Genomic DNA, 23,548 nt, shown 5'->3' on the forward strand with positions numbered 1-23,548 from the left:
AGGTCTCAATTTAAAATTCCATAATTTAAGAAAATATTATCACTGAGCCTTGATTGGAGTTTGAATGGAGGTCTTTCTCTGGTAGAACACCATTTAAAATTGTCACTGCTGCACCTGAAGAATTTTCAATCTTGTACAGTGACATTACTGTAAATTGCTGACACAATGTTATTGCCTGCAGTGTGGTACATGCAAGATACTACAGGATCCCTTACTCATTCTGCTTAGCTGTAGCTATATAGATAACTCCACGAAAGGTGAATAATATTAAATAATGAACAAACAGTGATAAATTAAATTCTTTCTGTGAACGTAAACTTGCAAAGAACTTAGCCCATATATTTTCATCCCTTCTGCAGTCATTTTTTTGATATGTAAAAGTATGCCAAAATTTATTCTGGTTCAGAGCATTGAAAGGGGGGTGCAGCTAGACAGAAATAACCAGCAAGTCCTGTGGGGTTCCTTCTCTGCTGTTAAAATCAATTCGATAGACTTACGTCATTGGGAAAGTAAGCGCAGATGATGTTGCCTCTGACCGCTAATGAATGTGTAGACAGGCAGTGCATGAGGCAGATGAGAGAGCAAGACTAGATTGTGGTGGCCCTCATGAGTGGCAGAGGAAAGAGGCAGCAGCAGAAGAATAACCCTTAGAGAATAATACAGTATATCTCTGCTTTCTCATTTTAGTGAGCTATGTGTTTTACAATTGTGAAAACTGCATGAAAATCAAATTCTAGGGGCAATTTTGTGAAACTGCCTGTGAAACAAATCTTAGCTGCTTCACTCATTACTACTGTTTTTGAAACCTTTTGCCGATGTGAAAAACCACATTCTCTCTGGTTTCCATATTCTAACCATAACAGCTTTCTTAGAGATGTCTACTGTCTGCTTCACTAGATCAATAAAAAACTGCATTCTACTTTCATTATCCAGAAGTATTGGTATTTACTCACCTTTCATTATCTGGTGGGGGGCCTTCAGCATGAAACCATGGACCATTAGCTTTAAATTTGTGAGTTGAATAAGGAAAATAAAAACACATATTCTTGAAGACACAAGTGGAAAACAGCAGAAAAGTGCACAGCTTTTGAAGTGAAAAACCATGCTGCCTTTAAGAACTAGATGCAATTACTATAGCAAGCCAAATTAACATTTGGAGATATCTCAAAATACATTTTAAGATATCTGGAAATGCATTTTAGATATCTCAGACTGAATTCCAGATATCTGAAATACAGTATATTTCAAGATCCTGTTGAAAGAATAGGCAGTTTTACAGGAAATGATTTTGAGATATCTTGAAATGCATTTAAGATATCTTAAAATGCATGAACGGTAAATTTAAGATGTCTGAAAATATATTTGAGATATCTTGAAATGCATCTGAGATATCTTGAAATGCAATTGAGATATAACAAAATGTATTGCAGATATCATAAAATGTAAAGCAACTTATTTTAAGATATCTCAAAGTGAGTTTCAGATATCTTAAAAAGTAAATTACATTTTAAGATATCTGAAATTCATTTTGAGATATCTCTAAATGTTAATTTGGCTTGTGTGACACTAGAGAGCGCTGTCGCTCCTCAAACCCACTAGACAAACATCCAAGACACCAGGTTAAAGCACCAGGAAATATTTGAATTTCTTTTTTCTATGATAAATGTGCCTTCAAAGCACCACCACCACAATACACAATAAATCAATAAGCAATAATACAATTCCTTTTCTCCTCTCCTCCCAGCATCTCTGTCACACTACCTCCCAACTCTGGCTCGCTTGCTGGGTCTCCACCAGTTCTTTATATAGTCCTTGACCCGGAAGTGCTTCTCCTCTTCTGTTCACATGACTTGTCAGCACTTCCGGGTCAGATGGAGAATTATATTTTTCTTTAGCTTGGAAGTACTTCTGTTCTTCCGTCCCTATGACTTGGGAGTATATATGGGAAACAAAAATCCCCGCGTCTTCCTGCAGCTTCACACGGCGACACCCACGGTACCCAGCAAGGTTGTGAAGCCGAACTCCATCTCCCATGATACCCTCCGGGAATCCGGGGCACCTCTAAGCTGCAGGGAAGACGCCATCTAGCATCCTGGATGTGTCGGTCGGGTTCAGCTGCCGGCCGTCCATCACACTTGCCATAAGATACAGCTGTTAGCTTTTTCTCATTTATGGTTTATTGGTTACTTTACTGAATGTGTCTGATAGATGAGGCCTTTGGAAAAATGTCTAAGTGTGGTCTTTTAAGGAAGCTTGTGACTCAAATTCACCCTTTTGTGACTTATAAGAAGTACATAAAAAGACAAAATTACAGTACATTACATCCAATAGCCAAGTAGAAAGATGTGTCTGGTGTGAATGATCACTCGTGGACAAAGAGAACTAAGAGATGATTTATGCTTAAGAATGCAAAATCAATTTTCCTCTTGTGTTTGATTTCAAATAAAGCTTTTGGAATACTGTTGACAATACATGGTGTTCTTTTAATATTGTGATTCAGGAAAGTATACAGGACAACAAGCTAAACAAAATAATTAAGGATCATAAAACAAAAATATGTACTGTATTTAACTGCAACATTATAAAGACTGATTCATTTTTGGTGAACTCAGATAAGCATGACTTTATTTTACGATGGTTGTGGGCAAAAATAAATACATTACCAATTTTATAATGCAATATACCATTTAGAAATCCACCTTGCAGTAATATTTAAATCATAAATGGATTTTTGCATTTCATATACATATACAGTATATTTTTACAGCTTTATTTTTCTTTATCCTTGTTCAGACACTTAAAACATATAGTGGCTGTAAATCATTGTTTAAAAGACAACTAGTTGTTGATGGACATGACATTCTCTAAATTTTATCTCTAACCAAAACAGGTTTGTTTTTAATTTTAAGAAATGTCTTCTGATTTTAATTTAGAATAATACTGTTTATTACAATCTAAGCACTATAGCATTTTTTGGATGAGTGAGCGACACATGAGATTTGATAAAGGAAGACTGCTCTGATGCGGTAATTTAACACAACATAATTAGAATAAGCAGCTGGAATAACAGAATTACGTGAATGGGTCCTTGATATTAGAGGGAATATAAGTAATTCTAATTTGGTAGACAAATTTATGAGCAGCAACTTTAAAGCCCTTGAGAATTATTGCTTTTAAGATATTTGATTAAGCTTCCTGTCACAGCATACTGTCTATATATATAAGGGAAAAAAACAGGCACAGCACTTAAAACAAAGACAGAATTAGGGAAATGCTATTCCTTGCTGCTGTTTTAACTGTCACATTGACAAGGGTAGAAGGTCCTGTTTGCAAACTACGAGGAAGACGGGAATATCCATTGTTTGCAAAGGATGGAGATATAATACTGGGTGGCATATTTTTGTTTCATGGACTTATGGCTGAAAAGCAGTCTTTTCAAACAATGCCAAATCCAGCACAATGCAAAGGGTAAGCAAAAGCCTCAAGTAATCAGAGTCATTTATTTATCTTATTATAAGGATGTATGTACTTTGTCTTTCAGATGAATTGAGAAGAAACTTTAGGGATATTATTGTGTTATACTGTGAAGTTACTGTGACATAAACCACAAATAGAAAAAGCACAAAAAAAATCGTATGAATATTTAAATTATCGTCTTTTTGGGAAAGGTACCATGCTTGTGACTATTTATTTAATTAAAGATTTATTAAGCAACATTATCTGTATGGGACACTGTGATCTTGAACTGGATTAAGTGTGGTCATGAAATGGATAAATTGACAAATGTGATTCTAAAAAGGTTTAAATGCTAATTATTTAAAAGAATATTCAGATTTTTTAAAGTTTGAAATGTTTAATAAATATATGTATCTAAACAACAGAAAGTAATATATTTGTTTGTGAAAATCAAATTGTTTTCTCATTTGTAACTTATGTCATGCTCTATTTATTGCTGTTTTCTCTGACAGCTTAAACCTCAAAGAATTCCAATATGCTCAAACAATGGTTTTTGCCATTGAAGAAATAAATAATAGAACAGATATACTTCCAAATGTTGCCCTGGGATATAAGTTATTTGATGGATGTGGATCAATACATATGGTTATAAAAGCGGCTATGGCATTGATGAATGGACAAGATGAAGAAGTTTCACTTGACACCTCTTGTACTAAACCATCCACTGTTGCAATCATAGGAGTATCTGAATCACCTCAGAGCATCGGTGTAGCCACAACAATTAGATCATTTAACATACCACTGGTGAGATATTATACTCTATTTTAAAATGAACTAATCAATATTTTACATAGAACATTTAATCGCAAATGTAAAAACCATTGACAAGAAATTATTATATTCCCGAAACAAGGTTTTATACTACTTTTATATACTTTTTATACTTTTACTTTTATAGCAAGGAATACTGCAAAAGAGGGCTAACAGCAAATGAAATAAACTCAAACAATATGTCTATTTTCAGTTAAGGAGAATCAAATTTGTGTCTCTGTTTAATAACTGCTAATAAGAAATGAGCTAAAAGTTCACATTTAAGAATTATTAAATTATCAGCATATTTATAATGTGTAGGTATTACTAATAATTACGATCATTAATTGGAATGATCAAGTCAAAAAATGGATGGATAAAAGGATGTATGTTTTCACACTGTTGTCCTAATGTCATTTTCTTTTACGTAAGTGCTGTGTTTTAAGACTATTTTGAAATTCACTCATAAGCTGTTTTGCTGTCTCTAGCTCTGCAAGACTGGGGTCAGTTCTCAGTCCAGTTAATGTCATTATGGAGTTTACATATTCTCCCTGTGCCTTTGCAGGTTTTCCTCCAAAATACAAGCAGTTTAGGTTAATACATGACTATGCATCTACTGAACCTTGTTAATCCAGTTCTAAAAGTGTTATGGAACAGGAGCCTCTTCTGAGTACAATAGAATATCCTAAATATAAGGAACCATATTTCCCTTAATATACTGTATTTTATCAAAGAAATTTCCAAATATATTAGGACTTGCAATATACTTTGTGTCCAGAGCAATGGCAGATCATTCATGCGTTATCTTTTTACTTTGAAAAAGCTAAACACAGTGTTCCTAATGAGATCAATTTATTTGAATTTGGTGTAACTCATTAAAAATATTTCAATTGAAGTTAAGTAGACTTCAGTTTACAATCTTATTACTTACTGGTACTAGGTTAATATTCACTTTATAATTTGTGCTGTATCACATTGTGATTGGTTCCAAAACATGTCCCAATATAAGAAACACTGTGTGAGATATCTATTTGATGATATTTTCAGTGCCAGGTTCATATATTAAAAAGAAAAAAAGAAAAACTCCAATATAACTTGAAATATAAACTTGAAAATATATTATACAGTATAGTATATTTAAAAATATATTGTAATAGTTTCTAAAATGTATGTTACACTATATAAGCCCTAGTACTGTAAAATATAAAAAATATATATTTTTAGATTTTGGAAAATACATTTTAATATACATACAGTGTATAAATCTACATATTTTACAATGTATTTCAGTATACTGCAAGATACTGCAATACACTAATTCTTGAAGTATTTTGTAACATATATTAAAATACATTGATTTAGATACAGTATATTTAAAAAATAATTGTGTATTTTATTTTTGTAAGGTGCTAATTTGTTCAATGCAATTAAATATACACATTTATGCTTTTTTCATTGTTAATATTAAAGGTTAACGTGTACTTAAAAAGAGTTATGATGAAGCTGTTGGTTTTTATTCTTTTTTATTTGCTTTAGGTAAGTCATTTTGCAACCTGTGCTTGCCTTAGCAATAAAAAGGAGTTTCCAACCTTTTCCAGGACAATACCAAGTGACTACTATCAGAGCAGAGCTCTAGCCCAGTTGGTCAAGCACTTTGGATGGACTTGGGTTGGTGCAATCCGAAGCGATAATGATTATGGGAACTTTGGTATGGCCACATTTGTGCAGGCTGCAGAACAAGAGGGAATTTGTATTGAATATTCAGAAACCATTTACCGAACAAACCCAAGGGAAAACTTTCTCAGAGTTGTAGACATAATAAAAGCATCCACATCAAAGGTTATTGTTGCATTTGCTTATTTTATGGACATGGAAATGCTAACGAAAGAGTTGTTGATTCAGAGGGTGGCTGGTCTGCAGTGGATAGGCACTGAAGCCTGGATATCTGCTAGCACTCTCGCAACAAGTGAAAGCTACCAGATTCTGGGTGGTGCAGTTGGATTTGCTATTAGCAATGCAGTTATACCAGGCCTTAGGGAATTTTTACTTAATGTACGCCCATCTGCAAGCTCTGAAAACAATGGTTTAAATGAGTTATGGGAAAACACATTTAGTTGTTCCATAAATAGTAAAGACAAGCCTGGAGGAACTAATTTATGTACGGGATCTGAACAATTAGAAAATGTAAATAATGACTACACAGATGTCTTGGAACTCAGAATCACCAACAATGTATATAAAGCTGTGTATTCTGTGGCTCACTCAATACAGAATATAATTAAGTGCCAAAGTGCACAAGAACGTATTTTAAACATCACATGTGCAAACCAGCCAAGAATCGATCCATTCCAGGTACAGTATGATGGATAATACTGTAATTCTATATACATAAGCCTACTTTTAAGAGCAGCACAGTATTAGTGCTGCTGCCTTGCAGTTAGGAGACCAGGGTTCGTGTCCTGGGTCTCCCCATGGCTGCGTAGGTTTCATCCGGGTGCTATGGTTAGATGAATTGGAGACGCTAAATTGGCCCTAGTGTGTGTCCATCCTGTGACGGACTGGTGTGATATGTTGGATGGGAGAGACTCAAGCACCCCCCACGACCCTGTTCAGAAATAATGGTGTTAGAAATTGACTGACTGACTGAGTAAGCCTACTTTTACTTCATTAATTTCTTCTCATTCTTAAGGTTTTGCAGCATCTGAAAACAGTTAACTTCACTACCAAAAATGGGGAAAAGGTGTACTTTGATGAAAATGGTGACCCTTCTGCAAGATATGAATTAATTAATTGGCACCATAATGGAGATGGTACCATCAAATTTGTAACAGTTGGTTTCTATGATGCATCTTTGCCACAAGAACAGCAGTTCGTAATGAACAATAACAGTATAGTATGGGCAGGTAATAAGACTAAGGTAATAATTCATATTATTGAAAAAATGCACACAGTTCATAACTCCTTATCCAGAAACCTTTAACCAGCATGGCACTAAATTAATTTACATTAAGCAGCTTACTTCTTGCAGGCTCCCTGAAAATTAAATTTTTTGTTCAAACCAATTCTTGCTTTAATTAAATATCAATTAATTATGCTTAACCATTTAAGTATTTTCCAATTAATGCATTTATTCTTTCAATGCATAAACCACCCAATATTTTTTACTCTGTATATTTAAATATAATAAGAATTCTGTATTGATCCCAGGACTGTGATTTGGATCTGGTTTGTAAAATGGATGGGACAGATGGATGAATAGATGAAACAACTGTTGCTGACTTGGTTATTTAAAACTTTACTTGTTCTTTGTAATACAAGTTATAATGCAACTGTTTGAGAGCAGAAAAGGCTTATGTAATTAAAGAAGTTTTCTTATAAACAATGCTTCTTAAATCTCAAAGAATGACAATAGAAAGTGCACACAGGTACAAGGATACAAAATGCCTTCAATGCCAAGAAATATGCCATCATTAGTAAACAATGCTTAACAAAAACTAATCAGACTTATTTTATTTTTTAAACTATTCTGTAAATTGCTGCTACAACATAATTTATCAAAAAATTTGTGGGACATTCATTATATAATTTTTAGGCATTTGTGCATTTACTATACGCAATTCAATAGTACTGTATTTTATACATGTTTTGCTAATGTATTATAAAGTATGCATAATACTATAATAAAACAATAATATATGAAATATGCATGTAAAAATAATATTTACTACAAATAGCAATAGTTTAATATAATTTTGTGTATTTTATGGTAATCACATAAAGTAAGTGTCTAATAGCTGCATAATACACCATCGGTCAACCATTGTAAGCCTCAGACTCTGGATATGTTTTTGAAACAACTGCTGTCACAAGATCACTTCAGCTGTCTTAAAATGGGGAATATACAGAAGGTAAACGTGATTCATCATTTTAAAGATTAAATAAAATTTACAGTATATTTCAATGTGAATAGTGTGTAAACTTATATTGTTTCAGGAGTTACAGCTACACAACACAATCAAACTGTGCCATCATAGCCAAAGTAAAAATAACATTCAAAGTCTGTGGTGTATCCCAAATGATCTTTCATTGAATCACACTGACCATTTAATCTATAAAAAAAACAATAAAGTACAAAATCCCAAGACCAAAATTTACTTTAATTTAAACCATATTCCATTTTTTGCAAGGTACCAAAATCAGTGTGCAGTGAAAGTTGCCCAGTAGGTACTCGCAAGGCTGCACAGAAGGGAAGGCCTATTTGCTGTTTTGACTGCATACCATGTGCTGAAGGAGAAATCAGTAATGTCACAGGTGAGTTAAAGAGAATAAAAATAAATCAAATAAAACTTTACAAAGCAATTTAAATCAGTTCTTATTCATGCTATAGAGCAGCTACATATATCTGAATATGGGTTCCAAAAGTGTAATAGCCATTCCCTTAGTGGTATTGCTGTTCCTGCCTGGGTATTGCATATTTCTTTCACCTAAATATTTTGAACAGTTTTTTTTAATAGGAAATTAGCTCATTATACAGATAGCACCATATCTTCATCTTTTTCATAGTATATTATTATGAATACTGGCAGAAAAATGTCCTTCTCTTGAGAAAATCAATTAATAGCAAAAATGTTCCCTTGCAATGGAAAACATAAAAGAAAACATTGTTGTATCTTCTGTAGTATATAAATACAAGTCATCCAAGTCTGTGAACTTCTCAGACTTAACACAGGAACGGAGATACTAAAGCATTCATCAACAAAATTTTGACCTTTATTCAAAGAGCAGAAGGAGGTAAAGTTACACTTGGGAAATTTGGTGAGATGAAATCCATCCCAGCAATATCAAGCACAAGGCAGGAATCAATTGTGCATGGGGCATAAGTTTATCAAAGTTCACACTCAGTAATACAAGGCTGGTTTAAAACTACCAATCCACATAACACACATATCTTTATGTTCTTGGACTACACTGGAGCATCTACAAAAAACCCAGTGCTGCCCAAGAGCCTAATATATTTTATATTAACCATAATGGACATTGTATGGTTTGTTTAATTATTAGTTTAAATTATATTTTCTGCGGCTAATTACTACCACTTTTTGTCTCCTTTTGCAGATTCTTTTGACTGCATTGTTTGCCCTTTGACATATAAAACGAATGAGCTGCGAGACCAATGTATTTTGAAGGAGACTGAGTTTCTTTTGTTTAGTGAACTGATGGGTTCATTACTGGTAGCATTTTCACTGCTTGGCACTTGCATCACAGTTGCGATAGCAATTACTTTTTTTTACTTCAGAGACACACCTATCGTTAAAGCAAATAACTCAGAATTAAGTTTTCTTCTACTTTTTTCACTTACGCTTTGTTTCCTGTGTTCTTTGACTTTCATTGGTCAACCCTCTGAATTGTCCTGTATGTTACGCCACACAGCATTTGGGATTGCATTTGTCTTGTGCATCTCTTGTGTACTTGGAAAAACTATAGTGGTGCTAATGGCATTTAAGGCTACTTTTCCTGGCACTAATGTTATGAAATGGTTTGGGCCCAGTCAACAGAGGTTAAGTGTATGCAGTTTCACACTCATTCAAGTCCTGATATGTTCTCTGTGGTTAATAATTTCGCCTCCTTTTCCCAACAAAAACATGAAATCATATAAAGACAAAATAATTTTGGAATGCCATGTAGGATCAGCCTTGGCATTTTATTCAGTACTCGGTTACATTGGATTTCTTTCATTCATCTGCTTTATTCTTGCATTTCTGGCTCGTAAACTCCCCGATAAATTCAATGAGGCTAAGTATATTACATTTAGCATGCTTATATTTTGTGCTGTCTGGATAACTTTTATTCCAGCCTATATTAGTTCCCCCGGAAAATATACAGTTGCCGTTGAAATATTTGCTATCCTGGCTTCTAGTTTCAGTTTGCTTTTTTGTATTTTTATTCCGAAATGTTATATATTATTACTAAAACCTGAGAAGAACACAAAAAGGCACTTAATGGGTAAAGTGAGGACAAATCAGTAGTATTTTTTTTAAAAGTCTTTGCTTGCAATAGCTATTGAGGAATTACAAAAAATCAGTATCTTTCATTATGAAACAAAAATCATAAAAATACTCAACAATCAATTTTCTATATGTATATTTTCAATGAGAGAAAAAAAACACTCAACCACCTGAGATTTTAAACTCAACTAGTTGTGGTGTCAAATATACATTAATAAAGATAAAAAGCATAGGTTTCAGTATATAGTAATTTATGAAAGGCAATTAACAGTTTTGGAAGACACACAGTAATCAGCCATGTAAGAAGCAATAACCATTGGTACCTAATTATGAGAAAATATTACTGGTAGAGTCCTAGGCCTATGATCAGAATAGCAATATGGAAGGAGTATGTCCTCCTCAGGACTGACCCAATAAAAAGTAACTCTTATCAGAAGTCTAACAGAGCCTCAAAAATGGTAAATGTGTTATGTTACTGCTGCCAATATATAATGGTTCATGTTTTTCTATGTCAACAAATCTCCTGCAAATATTGTCACCAAAAACCTATTCCTTTTTGGGTTTTTCCTCCATGGTTAAGATATTTGGCCTAAAAACCATACTGGTCAACAGAATTAGGAATTATTCTGGAAACATAATCTCAAGATCTCTTGTTTTCATAAAATTCCAGGTCATGGTGTAGTCAACATTTATCAATCACATTGTTTCTGCCAAATCATTTATTATGCAAGACTTTTGTGTCAATTAACATATCTGTATTTATTAAAAAGAAAATCAAAAATATTTTAATGTTGGGACAAAACTTGTGCTGGCATATTGTATGTAACATTTTTTAAAAATGACTTTGATCATCCATTTATTAAAATAAAGTCAAAAATTCTGTCATGTATCTGTCATTTCTAGCAATATACTGTAGTAGTAGTGAGTTCAGCAGGAGAATAAAACCTAATAATATTATAGTACTGTGAATGGTCAAATAATACTGAAAAAATAAATAGTTTTTTAAATAATTTGTCAATTAAATTAAAAGGTATCACTTGAAACCCTTCATGATAAAAATCTGCAACGTATTCAGTTTGTTACACTTCATCTACTCAGCAGCATTTCTGAAGGAGACCTTAGTGAAAAAATATAGATTAGCAGTGTTAGACTTTGTCAATTTATTTTCAATAAAATGTATTCTGAAATAGTTTTGTTGGGCCAGTCGTGATTCTCAAATGACAATATATATTTGGGAAGAACTCGTTAAAAAAATTGTAGAGAGTAACAATGAAATTCTCCACTGTAAAGGATATACACTGTAAAGTCCATGGGGCTTCTTCCTAAAACACCCGCCATTAATTCCTCAAGTCTGTCCACTTTAAACTGCTGGGTTTCAGGGAGAGAGCAAAAGAAACTGAATAAAAGACTTGAAGCTTAGCAAAAAAATGCTGCTATCAATTCAGGAGCCCAGTGGCCAAGGTAACTGAAACTTAATGATTCATTTTGTACATTGTGAATAACGCTTTAACAGAAGAGGCAGACAGACATGCACACACGTAGGCCAATGCATCTATTTGGCTGCACTCATTTAAGATGTGTTTCTGTCTGCTATCTTTCTGTAATTTTGACTATTTCACCACTATACGGCATAACAACAGCAAATACAGTACTGTCTGTGTATATACTATAAAGCACTGTGGATATATTCTGGTAGGGCATGTTTGAAAGTAATGTTAACTTACTTCAGTTATTTATTTAAATGTGTATTCATAAGGTGAATGTTGTGAAGCCACATTTGTGCTTCTATTGGTGTCATTAGGCACATCTATGGATTTAGATGTTTTCAGTACTGAAATCTGCATCTCCTGTGGCTCTTCATTATCAGCTCTCTGAACGCCAGGACGTTTTGCCTCCTTTTGATGAGGTGTGACACATACTGTGGTTTACTTCAAATGCATATCTTGCAATTCATATTTTCTCAAACATAGCTGGTAATTCTTTTAACCTTACATGGACCCTGACACTATTGTTGTAACTGAACAACAGAGAGTACACAGAACCAACAACAACGTATTGTTCATTTTTATCACTAGTCCAATGAGGCTTTGGAATGCAAGTGTATAATATGATGCTAAGAAATTATTTTCCTTTGTAACAGTTTATGTTTATTTTTAACACAACCTATGTGCTCTCTGCACAAGCAGCAAACATTTACTTGTTTAATAGGGTTTTTTAGGAGGCTGTAGACAGTTCACTGTAATCACAAGCTTTGTTTTAAATCATGTTTGAGAGAGAACATCATCACTCTTTTGCCTTTAAACTTCACCACCATAAGTTCATGAGGCGTTGGATTGACTCTGAACTGTAGCACTCCCTGATCCTTCTACTTGTCCCCAACCAGTTTTAAGCAACATTTACTCATGGTTGTCTTCAGACTTATATAATATACGTTTGGCTTGGCCAGACTAATTCTGAAATGGTTGCATTTCTTCTCGGAGAACGTTTTCCTCCCATTGTTCCAAATGCACAAACGGTACTATATATGTGATGCAGTGATTTCTTATGATCATGAACTTAATGACACAAAATGAAAATAATTAGATAAATAATACTGTACCATATGGTATTTGACACTTTAAGAAATTAACTTGAAGCAACCAGAACTAGTGACTAATAAACAAAGATTTCCACTAGGAAACTGCTTCAAAACATGGATATACCATAACTGAAGGGAAAAAGAGCTGACAAGTAGGTGGTCATCTTGGGCATCTTGGTCCAGAGTGTAGAAATCTTAAAAATACTTTTTGAAACAAAAGGCACCTTTAAAACTGCCTTGTAATCTACATATTTTGTTGTTTTATGACAAGATACTGTGACGATGCGGGTTTGCTACATGCTCCCATCTGCTGTCCAGGAGCCCTTAAATCCAATAGCGTCGGTAATGTTACCGATGAGCTAAGCAGTGAGGCAACAACATAGCAAGGGGATGGTGCAAAAGTGTCAAGTGCTTTCATTAAAACACCACAACAAAACAGTGTTCAAATAAATAAATGCAGTGCTTCCAAAAAGAGTCATTCTTAAATAAATAATCCATTAAAACAAAACGTGGAGGTACAAATCAATAAATAGAAAAAAAACAATCCTTTATAAATGAGGTTAAAACAAAACTGGAAGCAGTCCTTTAAAACAATTCAGAGCCCGGTGCTTCTTGTACCCTGGCGTCTCTCCTGCTTCTCTCATCTGGGCCCTGCAGCAGGCAAGTTGCTCTCTCAGCAGCTGACCTTCACTCCGCTCGACCGGTCTGGAGGCCTCCCAATTCCTGGCTTCGGTCCCGCACTCATACCAGACCGAGACAACTAGAACGCTCACGTCAAGGACTTCACCCACCAAGCCTCCCGACTCCGGCTTCCTTCCCGGCCTTACGCGGACAGTTGTCCTTCTGCCGGTCACTCCCGTTCCTTCCTACAATGCTCAGTGGGAGCAACCGCTTCCTTCTGCCCCCACCGAGTGTTGGCCAAACACCCTTCTTGGGGCTCACCTTCCAGCTGCCTGTCTGCGAGCCTGCACTTGCTCACTCGCTCGCTCTCTCTCTCTCTCTCGCTCACACCGGCTCTCTCGCCACACTGCATCCTGCTCTCCTACAACCTCCGTCTTTCTTTCTCTTCCCTTTTTCATTTTCCTCTCCTAGCCAACTTGCGCTTCTATATATCAAGAGGGCATGGTAGCTGTAGCAAATTAGCAGCCCCAGGAACAATCACAGATGTGGGCGGTCTCTCACCTGTGCACTTAGGTGAGAAATGCCCACATCGCGAATCGCCCTGAGGACCGCTTCAGCCACACAACCACCATGCCCCCTCGCTAAGCTGCGAGCGCGGTGATTACTTATTTTAAAAACGGGCCTTTGATGGGAGCTGGGGACACGCTATACCACAGATACCTGTCTTATAAAAATTTGCTAATTTTGTGTTTACTGCAAAACTTGAAGAATGTAAATTTTGAAACTAAAAATTATTGTACATTGTGTCTTTTGTGATTACCATTTATTTTAAACTATTAATAAAAATTAAAACATTTGTACTTAGATTTACTGTGTCATTGATTAAAAGTCTACCTTCAGAACAGTGTATATGCTGACAAAGCTAGATTTACTGTATGTTGTCTGATCCTTATACAATCATTTGCAATAATCAATACACCATACATTTGTACACAATCGTGCTGATCCTTGTTTGTGTGTATGTTGGTTAAGAATTACATGGGCAAAGAAAGAGCATGTGCAATCCAATAACATCTTAAGTAATAGAAGAGAAAAACAGACAAAGTAAATTCCTAAGACTCCAAAATCATTTTAGACCTGGGGAATTTGTATTTCTTAATGTTAAGTTTCCCTGGATAAATTAAAATAACACTTACCTTTGAGAATAAATGACAAGATGGGACTTTCAGTTTCCAGTTAATAGATTTAAGAATCTTATAAAATCCACTCAGAGTGTACCATTTCATTCTGAGCAAGAGGTCTGTGTGAAATGCTACTTGTGGAAGTAGCTTTTATTCTGGTTTTAGCAAGGGCAGTGAAGCCAGTCTGCAGGTTGAGAGGGACACCAGCATTGCCTCAGTTTTCTAAGGATGGTGACATTATAATTGGAGGAATTTTTTCATTCCATGACAATGTTATAACTGCTAAGAATATGTTTACAGCCATGCCAGAATCATTTGTATGCACAGGGTAAGTATGGAAGGAAGAAGTGAACATTGAACACAGCCATTATTAATGTTATATTAAGTCGTTATGCATTTTACTCTCTATTTTTCAAACCAATGTTCACAATAAATATAATAATATATTAAAAACAGATATGTAAAATATAAAGTTTTTAAGAGTTTTTAACATGCAGAATGAACCTTGAATGAAGTGTATTAACCACTGCAATACTCTAAAATCTCTGTACTACTTATGATAAATTTGTCAGTTTGACTGTTTGCATGCACAAGAGATGGGATTTGATCCCAGGATGGTGGACCTATGAGACAGAAATGTTATCCCTCTGTATCATCAGCTATCCGTCCTATATTATTTCAAAGACTAATACACTAAGTGAAAGCTTACAAAACAGCAGGAAGTCTATCTATCCATTGTATTTTATAGATGTGCTAACACTGTTAGCATTATTATATAACACATAGTCCAAATGTAAATTAACTAAACTGTATTGACTGAATTAAAGGTATATTAAAGAAAAGCAAATTTACATTGAAAACCTTGATATTGAAAAATAAAACATTTTGTGACTTTGCAAAGTAGAGTTCTACTATACCAAACATGATAATGTTTGCGAGCCATACACTTCTTCTACAGCATGTAATGTATGTAGTGGTAGCAGCAAAAACGTATCATTAGCTTTTAAGAATATGGGCTTTTACAGTTTTCTATGGTGCATTTAATAGTTGCTAATTACTGCGTAATACAAACAGAGCACTTGATGTGTTCTTGATACACAGCAAAAAGTGACTAATGTACGGTATATACAATAAGTAGTCCCTGTTCTCTTCGGTGCTTTGTAAATTTTGACCCCAAATAAAACATTCTTAAGGTCTTCTAACATAGCAGCAGCTGACCAACAGAATATCCTAAGTAGCATCTATTGTTTCAAAATGTCAAAATCGACATCTTGCAAAATAATTCTGTTTACTGCATTTATTAAATTCTTTATGAGATAGTTAGTTTTAGGGTAGAATAGGGTAGGCATAAACTGTAAAATTTCAAACAATTCTAATGTTTTTTTTATCTTTATTTTGCAGCATAAATTTCAAAGAATATCAGTTTGCACAAACTATGATCTTTGCAATTGAACAGATAAATAACAGATCAGATATACTGCCTGGTGTTTCTTTGGGATATAAAATATATGATGATTGCAGCTCTGTAACTTTAGCCATAAGGGCAGGTATGGCTTTAATGAATGGATATGATGAAGTAATGTCTGATAATCCCTGCAATAAGCCTCCAACCGTTGCTATTATTGGACACTCTGGTTCATCTCTTAGTATAGGTGTTGCTACAGTTATTTCTTCTTTCCGCATATCTTTGGTAAGATAATCAAAGTTGTTATTAAAAAAGAAACAAGCTGATCTACTTCCAATTACAATTCCTTCAAGAAAATATAATTATATTTCTGAATTTTTTTTTTTATTTCTTTAATTAAGGAATAATGAGGTTTAGTTATTCTGCGTATTTTTCCCAATAGTATTTAAGTGTGAGAATGTATGTTTTATAAGTTAAATATTAACCTCTTTACATCAATATTAGTCTTTATGCACATTGCAAGATGTGACAGTAAAATTCTTCACTCTGGAACAAACAATTAACATATTTATAAGCCAGTCCAAATAAATATATTAACTTACAATGTTAGCTGTGTACACTACATTAATTATTATTGCATGTAGTTTAGGTACTGAGCAAAAGGAACTGAACATTTTAAATGAATCGACATCGGAAATCTGAAGTATTATTAATAGCATTATAATTATAGTATTCTTTGAATATATTGCACTTTTCTAGTGTTTCCTTCCTTTTCAATGTATAGCAATATGGAGGCCAAGGAAAATACAGTACAAAAGTTTCTAACCTGCTTAGCCACTGTGGGGTCATGGGAATGTAACAGATTGTTTCAAAAAAGTTTTAAAAATTGCATATGCATTATCAGTTCTTACAGACAGAAAACAAACTGAAGTTTAACCCTTCAAAAAAATGAACACTTTTCCAATAAACAATAGTTGCATACAGAAAATGCAATTAGCCTACAGAATTTATGTAGTTTTATAACAAGAATGTGTCCTGCGGTGGGTTGGCACCCTGCCCGGGATTGGTTCCTGCCTTGTGCCCAGTGTTGGCTGGGATTGTCTCCAGCAGACCCCCGTGACCCTGTGTTCGGATTCAGCGGGTTGGAAAATGGATGGATGGATGGATAACAAGAATAATCTCCACAAAAGTCTGGCACGCTGTCCTGACTTGAAGTGAACGTGGCTGAGAGAGTCTCTGGCTCTTTGCAAACCTGAGCAGGTACAGAATATGAAAAGATTGTAAATGAGGTATTCAACAGCGAAAGGTTCTAAAAGTAAACTAAGATGAATAAATTGTATTTGTTTTTGAAATACATTTTAGTGTCCAAATCTAATGCAAAACTATTGTAAGCCAGTACTATGTGAGGTTTGACAGATAAGTTCTTCTATTGTATGTCTGGACTTTATTGCCACTGCTGATACTGGTATGAGTTTGGCACTATGTTATTCTTTCCTTAACTGATTTCTTTAACAGGTAAGTTACTATGCCACATGTATATGCCTTAGCAACAGAAATGAATTTCCAACATTCTTTAGGACAATTCCAAGTGATAATTTTCAAAGCAGAGCACTGGCACAACTTGTCAAGCATTTTGGATGGACTTGGATAGGTGCAGTTCGAAGTGACAATGCCTATGGCAACTCTGGTATGGCTACATTTTTGCAAGCGGTTCAAGAAGAAGGTGTCTGCATTGAATATTCTGAGGCTATATATAGAACATACCCAAGGGAGAAACTGTTAAAAACAGTGGAAATCATTAAGCATTCAACTTCAAGGGTCATTATAGCTTTCACTACTTTCATTGATTTGGAATTCCTTATAAAAGAATTACTCCTTCAAAATGTCACTGGCTTACAGTGGCTTGGAAGTGAGGGCTGGATTGCTACTGAAAGTTTAGCTACGGAACAATATTATAGAATTCTGAATGGAGCTATTGGATTTGCAATAAGCAATGCCGTAATTCCTGATCTGAAGGAATTTTTGCTGAGTGTACGTCCTTCAAGCAGTGTCAATAACATTGGTTTGAATGAGTTTTGGGAGGATATCTTTAGCTGCTCCATAAATAAGGCAACAAAAGAGAAAATTCAATGTACTGGATTTGAAAATCTGAATAATGTGAATAACCATTATACTGATGCAACAGAACTGAGAATCACAAATAACGTGTATAAAGCAATGTATGCAATTGCCTATTCTCTGCATAATGGTATTACTTGTGAAAGTGGACAAGAAGCATCTGAACAAATGGCATGTTTCAGTAAATTGAAAGTCGAACCATGGCAGGTATGGAATCAGACCTTCTAGTGAGATTGAAGTGATGTAATTCTGTCAACTTACTGAAACCACAAATATTGTCTTATTAAAGGTGTTGCACTTCATGAAAAAGGTTAACTTCACAACCAAAAGTGGTGAAAGAGTCTACTTTGATGAAAATGGTGACCCTGCTGCAAGGTATGAAATATTAAATTGGCAGCTCAGTAACAATGGAGGTGCCAGATTTGTAACAGTGGGGATTTACGATACATCACTGCCAGATGGGAAACAGTTTTTAATGAATAACAGTGCCATTGTTTGGACCGGTGGCCAAAACAAGGCAAGTAGATTAAATATATACAATTAAAATTAAAGTTACACACTGTTAAAAAATATTTGACTGTGAAATTACAGTAAATTACTGGCTACTATTTGCATTACTTTAACCGTATTCTACTGTTTCATATTACTGTATATTACAATAAAAATACAATACTCTGCTGTAACTTCACAGTAACTAGGCCACAGAATGAAAGCACAAAATGATGTAGCAGTACGCTGCTGCTGAATTAGATAGATAGATAGATAGATAGATAGATAGATAGATAGATAGATAGATAGATAGATAGATAGATAGATAGATAGATAGATAGATAGATAGATAGATAGATAGATAGATAGATAGATAGATAGATACTTTATTAATCCAAAGGGGAAATTCACATACTCCAGCAGCAATTACAATAATTTCCTGGATTTTTACATGTTATCTGTAATAATACTGCAATTCATCCATCCATCCATTATCCAACCCACTATATCCTAACTACAGGGTCATGGGGGACTGCTGGAGCCAATCCCAGCCAACACAGGGCACAAGGCAGGAAACAAACCCCGGGCAGGGCACCAGCCCACCGCAGGGCATGTACACACACACACCAAGCACACACTAGGGATAATTTAGGAACGCCAATCCACCCAACCTGCATGTCTTTGGACTGTGGGAAGAAGCACCCAGAGGAAAGCCATGCAGACACAGGGAGAACATGCAAACTACATGTAGGGAGGACCCGGGATGCGAACCCAGGTCTCCTAACTGCAAGGCAGCAGCGCTACCCACTGCACCACCATGCCACCCATACTGCAATTCAGTAGCAAGTAATCATGTTTCATGTCATTTAAAAGATGACATGAAACAAACTTGTCTCTAACCAAATAGTTAAATGAATTGCAATTCAGCTACCAATCAATTGATCATCAGACACACAAACTATCATTTTTATTCTTTGATACAACATTAATGTTTTGTAGAAATAGTTTATGTTGTCTGGTTGAAAAGAAAATGCTGCTTTTATAATGTAGAATGTGTCACAGGTTCACCAGTTTGCTGAAAAAAAACATAGATTAGCTTCCATCACCTTCAGCACACAAAGAAAAATGAGTTTGCTAGCCATCTTTAAGCTTTTGCTTCTCATAGTGCAAAGGTGTGGAAGTCATCAGGAGCAATTTACAGTGTTGCTGCAAAAGGGGCATGCCATATACATATATGCTAACTTTATACAGATTTAGTTTTCTGTGCCATTGTGACTTTACAGCAATGAAGCAATTATTCATAAAAATACTCTGGCACATTGAAACAATTAATTGACATTGAGAGCTAAAACACTGCTTAAATGTAAGTTTATGTGCATTTATTTATTTCAAATCATTGTTTTAACCATGTATTATATCACAGTTTAATGACTGCTAAAATACACATGTTAATGTATTGTATTTTTTACAGTGTTTTCACCTATTTTCCCCAAAATTTACATGAAGTTGAGTTTTGAATGTCCCTAAAGTCCTTTTCCTCACTGCCTCACTATTTGGTCACTTATTCCTTGTGTCTGTGCTTCTCTGTGGAATGAAAACTTTTCTAATGTTTATTTAAAATCATACAGGTTTCCATCTGTGTCCCTGTAGCCAGAATATCACTTTTAACTGTCATCCTACCACACGTATAAGTGAAACTGTATGAAAATGTACAAACTGAAAATGTTGCACAATGCAACACGGACCAGTCAAAATACAATTTTACACTAATTTGCTGTCTTATCACAGAAGATGGCTTAGCCTGCTATGAATACACAGTACATTTTTTCAATGCAGTATTGTATTGCGAAAATTACAGTTAATTCCTGTGAAATGCTTCCAGTTTTTTAAACAGTGTGCATGATCATTTTTACAAATAGCCAGTTCAACCACAAGTCTAACTATTATTCATGTTAATGAGATGTCATTCACATCCACAAATTACTAAGCCATGCAAAGAATATTTGCTGTTAATGAGCCAACATTTGTTTTTATTGTTTCATATCAGTTACATATACTGTAAAACAAAAATTCAATATATTTACAACAAATCATTACCAAAGTTTTTGCTTTTTTATTTCAGTTGCTAAGATCTGTATGTAGTGAAAGCTGTATACCGGGAACCCGTAAAGCTGTGCAGAAAGGGAAACCTGCTTGCTGCTTTGACTGCATTCTATGTGCTGAAGGAGAAATAAGTAATGTAACAGGTACAACAGAGTTTTTTAATGTAATTTTGACAGAAACAATATAACCTAAAAAACAGTTTTTCATGGACACAACCAATTAGTGATAATCCAACATACATGTTCGAAAATGACTTTCAAATCATTACTCATGCATATCATGGAAGAATAAGGAACAAGATAGGAACTAGCTCTGTACTGGCCAAACCCTTGCACACATTGGTATTCATAAATCTACAGTCATCATTTACTGCAACCAAGCATCTTTTTAAATAGAAGGAAACTGGAGTATGTGGAGAAAAACCACATAGATACAGAGAGAATGTGCAGTCTTACCATAAACAGTGATCGGGCTGATATACACAACATTCTAAAGCTGCGAGGCAACAGAAGCAGCATTATACTGCTCAAAAATAAATACATCAATGAAAGCTAAATAAACTAAAAACTGTAGTTTGAATGCTCCTTGCACTAATATTTTGTAAAGCCTTCTTTCTGTGTAATTATCTATCAGACACTCATACTGATTAGAGGTGACTTTATTCTTGTTTTCTTGGCAGTTTCGCTCCACAGATTTTAAGTGGAGTTGGACAGAGCCACTCAAGGCTATTTATCTTTATATCCTTGAACCACAATAATGAAGTGATGTTTCAGCTCATTGCTTTGATCCATCTACTTTACCATCATTTCTGAGAAGTTTCACGCTCTGTTGACAAGAAACCCAATGCAAGTTAATCACCCTCTAGGTCCTGTTACAAGAACTGTAGAATTTGCAGCCTTTAGCTTATTTCTTGCACAACACTTTAGAGTAAGGAACGATCATTTCTGTGATGCCTGTTAAACACAAGGTAGTCTATGATATATTTCATTAATTATAAACATTTTTTTCCTGGGCCTTCCTGTTACTGTATGTAGCCTAGCAGTGTCCTTAATGTTCTGTCCAGGTAAATGGCGACTTCTAAATATGCATTAAAATAGTTACTGGTCTTTAGAGTTAACCCAAAAATTACACTGAGTTTGGTTTGGTTATTTATCTGACATCTCCCACAAAATATATTTATAAAACCCAAATCTTACTTTGATTTATATCACAGTATTTTTTGCACTGAATGTCACATTGACCTTCCATCCATTAACTGCTAAATAGAAATTCAGCATTACAGATTATTTTCATTTTAGTTATTATACTATCAAAGTTCTTTCAACATTGTTAGGCCTACATTATTTTTATTTTATTTAGTCATTGTCTAAATATGCATATGTTTTTTGGCTTTGATCCTGTCTTCATTTTTCTTTTCATGGTTGCTGTTTGAACATCAGATATTTACAGATTACTAATCGTCAACTTAATGTGCAATTTCATGGAAATTAAATGATCAAATACTTGGCATTGTAAAGAGTAATAACAGTCAATTATTACAAACCCTTTATTCCTAACTTTTTGAATATAATATTACCAGCATTATTTCTGAGCTGATTAAATTTTGTAGCTGTTACTAATCATAAACAAAGTCATTAGAGTTGGACAAGTAGCCACAAGTAAAGGTGAAATCATAAGCAATTAAAAAGAAAATAATTACAATAAGGAAATAGCCAGCAAATTATGCCAAATTCTTTACAAGTTTGTTATAAACTAGTGCAACATTTTCCCTGTTTTTTTCTTAAAGTAATTCATTTTTTATTTTTTAGCTTCAATAATTGCTTACTCTGACTGCCACTTATTAGAAGTGTTGCTCTTTCTTTTTTCAGATTCCATCGATTGCATTAAATGCCCTTTGGAGTACAACGCAAATGACAAAAGAGATCGCTGCATTTTAAAGACTATTGAATTTTTATCGTATGGAGAAATAATGGGTGTGGTGCTGGTAGTATGCTCATTGCTTGGTGCTTTTACTACCATTTCCATCGCTGCAATTTTCTTTTTACACCGAGACACCCCCATTGTTAGAGCTAACAATTCAGAATTAAGTTTCTTGCTCTTGTTCTCCTTAGCACTGTGTTTTCTTTGCTCCCTCACTTTCATTGGCCAGCCCTCTGACTGGTCCTGCATGTTACGGCACACTGCCTTTGGAATCACATTTGTTCTTTGTATTTCATGTGTTCTGGGGAAAACTATAGTGGTTTTAATGGCCTTTAGGGCTACTTTGCCTGGTAGCAATATTATGAAATGGTTTGGCCCAACACAGCAACGGTTCAGTGTTTGTACATTCACTATGATACAGGTCTTAATATGTGCTCTGTGGTTATTAACCTCACCACCATTTCCTAATAAAAATATGAATTCTTTCAAGGACAAAATAATTTTGGAATGTGATCTGGGATTACCAGCAGCATTTTATGCAGTACTTGGATATATAGGGCTTTTATCTGTCCTTTGTTTTGTACTTTCCTTTCTTGCACGCAAGCTTCCAGACAACTTCAATGAAGCAAAATTCATTACTTTCAGTATGCTGATTTTTTGTGCTGTCTGGATCACTTTCATTCCAGCTTATATTAGTTCCCCAGGAAAGTATACTGTTGCTGTTGAAATATTTGCTATTTTAGCATCTAGTTTTGGTTTACTATTTTGTATTTTTGCTCCAAAATGTTATGTAATTCTATTAAAACCTGAAAAAAACACCAAAAAGCATTTGATGGGAAAAATGCCCTCAAAGTCACTTTGA

At 34.7% G+C, this 23,548-nt stretch overlaps 2 protein-coding genes across 2 annotated transcripts; both read left to right on the forward strand.

Annotated features, from left to right (window-relative positions):
* The first annotated feature begins 3,271 nt into the window (after positions 1–3,271).
* LOC114645390 (extracellular calcium-sensing receptor-like) lies at positions 3,272–10,388 on the forward strand. Its single transcript, XM_028793249.2, has 6 exons — positions 3,272–3,468; positions 3,969–4,260; positions 5,803–6,618; positions 6,956–7,183; positions 8,454–8,577; positions 9,382–10,388. Exons 1-6 carry the CDS (start codon positions 3,272–3,274, stop codon positions 10,290–10,292), a joined length of 2,568 nt encoding a protein of 855 aa, XP_028649082.2. The 3' UTR covers positions 10,293–10,388.
* A 4,386-nt stretch (positions 10,389–14,774) lies between these two features.
* On the forward strand, positions 14,775–23,548 carry LOC114643222 (extracellular calcium-sensing receptor-like). The gene is made up of 6 exons (XM_028791864.2): positions 14,775–14,979; positions 16,053–16,341; positions 17,572–18,381; positions 18,464–18,691; positions 20,786–20,909; positions 22,635–23,548. The coding sequence occupies exons 1-6, from the start codon at positions 14,780–14,782 to the stop codon at positions 23,546–23,548; spliced, it is 2,565 nt and encodes an 854-aa protein (XP_028647697.2). The 5' UTR covers positions 14,775–14,779.

This window comes from Erpetoichthys calabaricus, chromosome 2 (assembly GCF_900747795.2).
Source record: "Erpetoichthys calabaricus chromosome 2, fErpCal1.3, whole genome shotgun sequence".
Classification (NCBI taxonomy): Eukaryota; Metazoa; Chordata; class Cladistia; order Polypteriformes; family Polypteridae; genus Erpetoichthys; species Erpetoichthys calabaricus.

Bases quoted from the DNA above. Each gene is read 5' to 3' on its own strand.
- LOC114645390 (XM_028793249.2), top strand. From the start codon at position 3,272: ATGCTATTCCTTGCTGCTGTTTTAACTGTCACATTGACAAGGGTAGAA. The intron at 4,261-5,802 runs GTGAGATATTAT...TATTTGCTTTAG, and splicing joins GATCATTTAACATACCACTG to GTAAGTCATTTTGCAACCTG. The intron at 8,578-9,381 runs GTGAGTTAAAGA...CTCCTTTTGCAG, and splicing joins AGAAATCAGTAATGTCACAG to ATTCTTTTGACTGCATTGTT.
- LOC114643222 (XM_028791864.2), top strand. From the start codon at position 14,780: ATGCTACTTGTGGAAGTAGCTTTTATTCTGGTTTTAGCAAGGGCAGTG. The intron at 14,980-16,052 runs GTAAGTATGGAA...TTTATTTTGCAG, and splicing joins GAATCATTTGTATGCACAGG to CATAAATTTCAAAGAATATC. The intron at 18,692-20,785 runs GCAAGTAGATTA...TTTTTATTTCAG, and splicing joins GGACCGGTGGCCAAAACAAG to TTGCTAAGATCTGTATGTAG.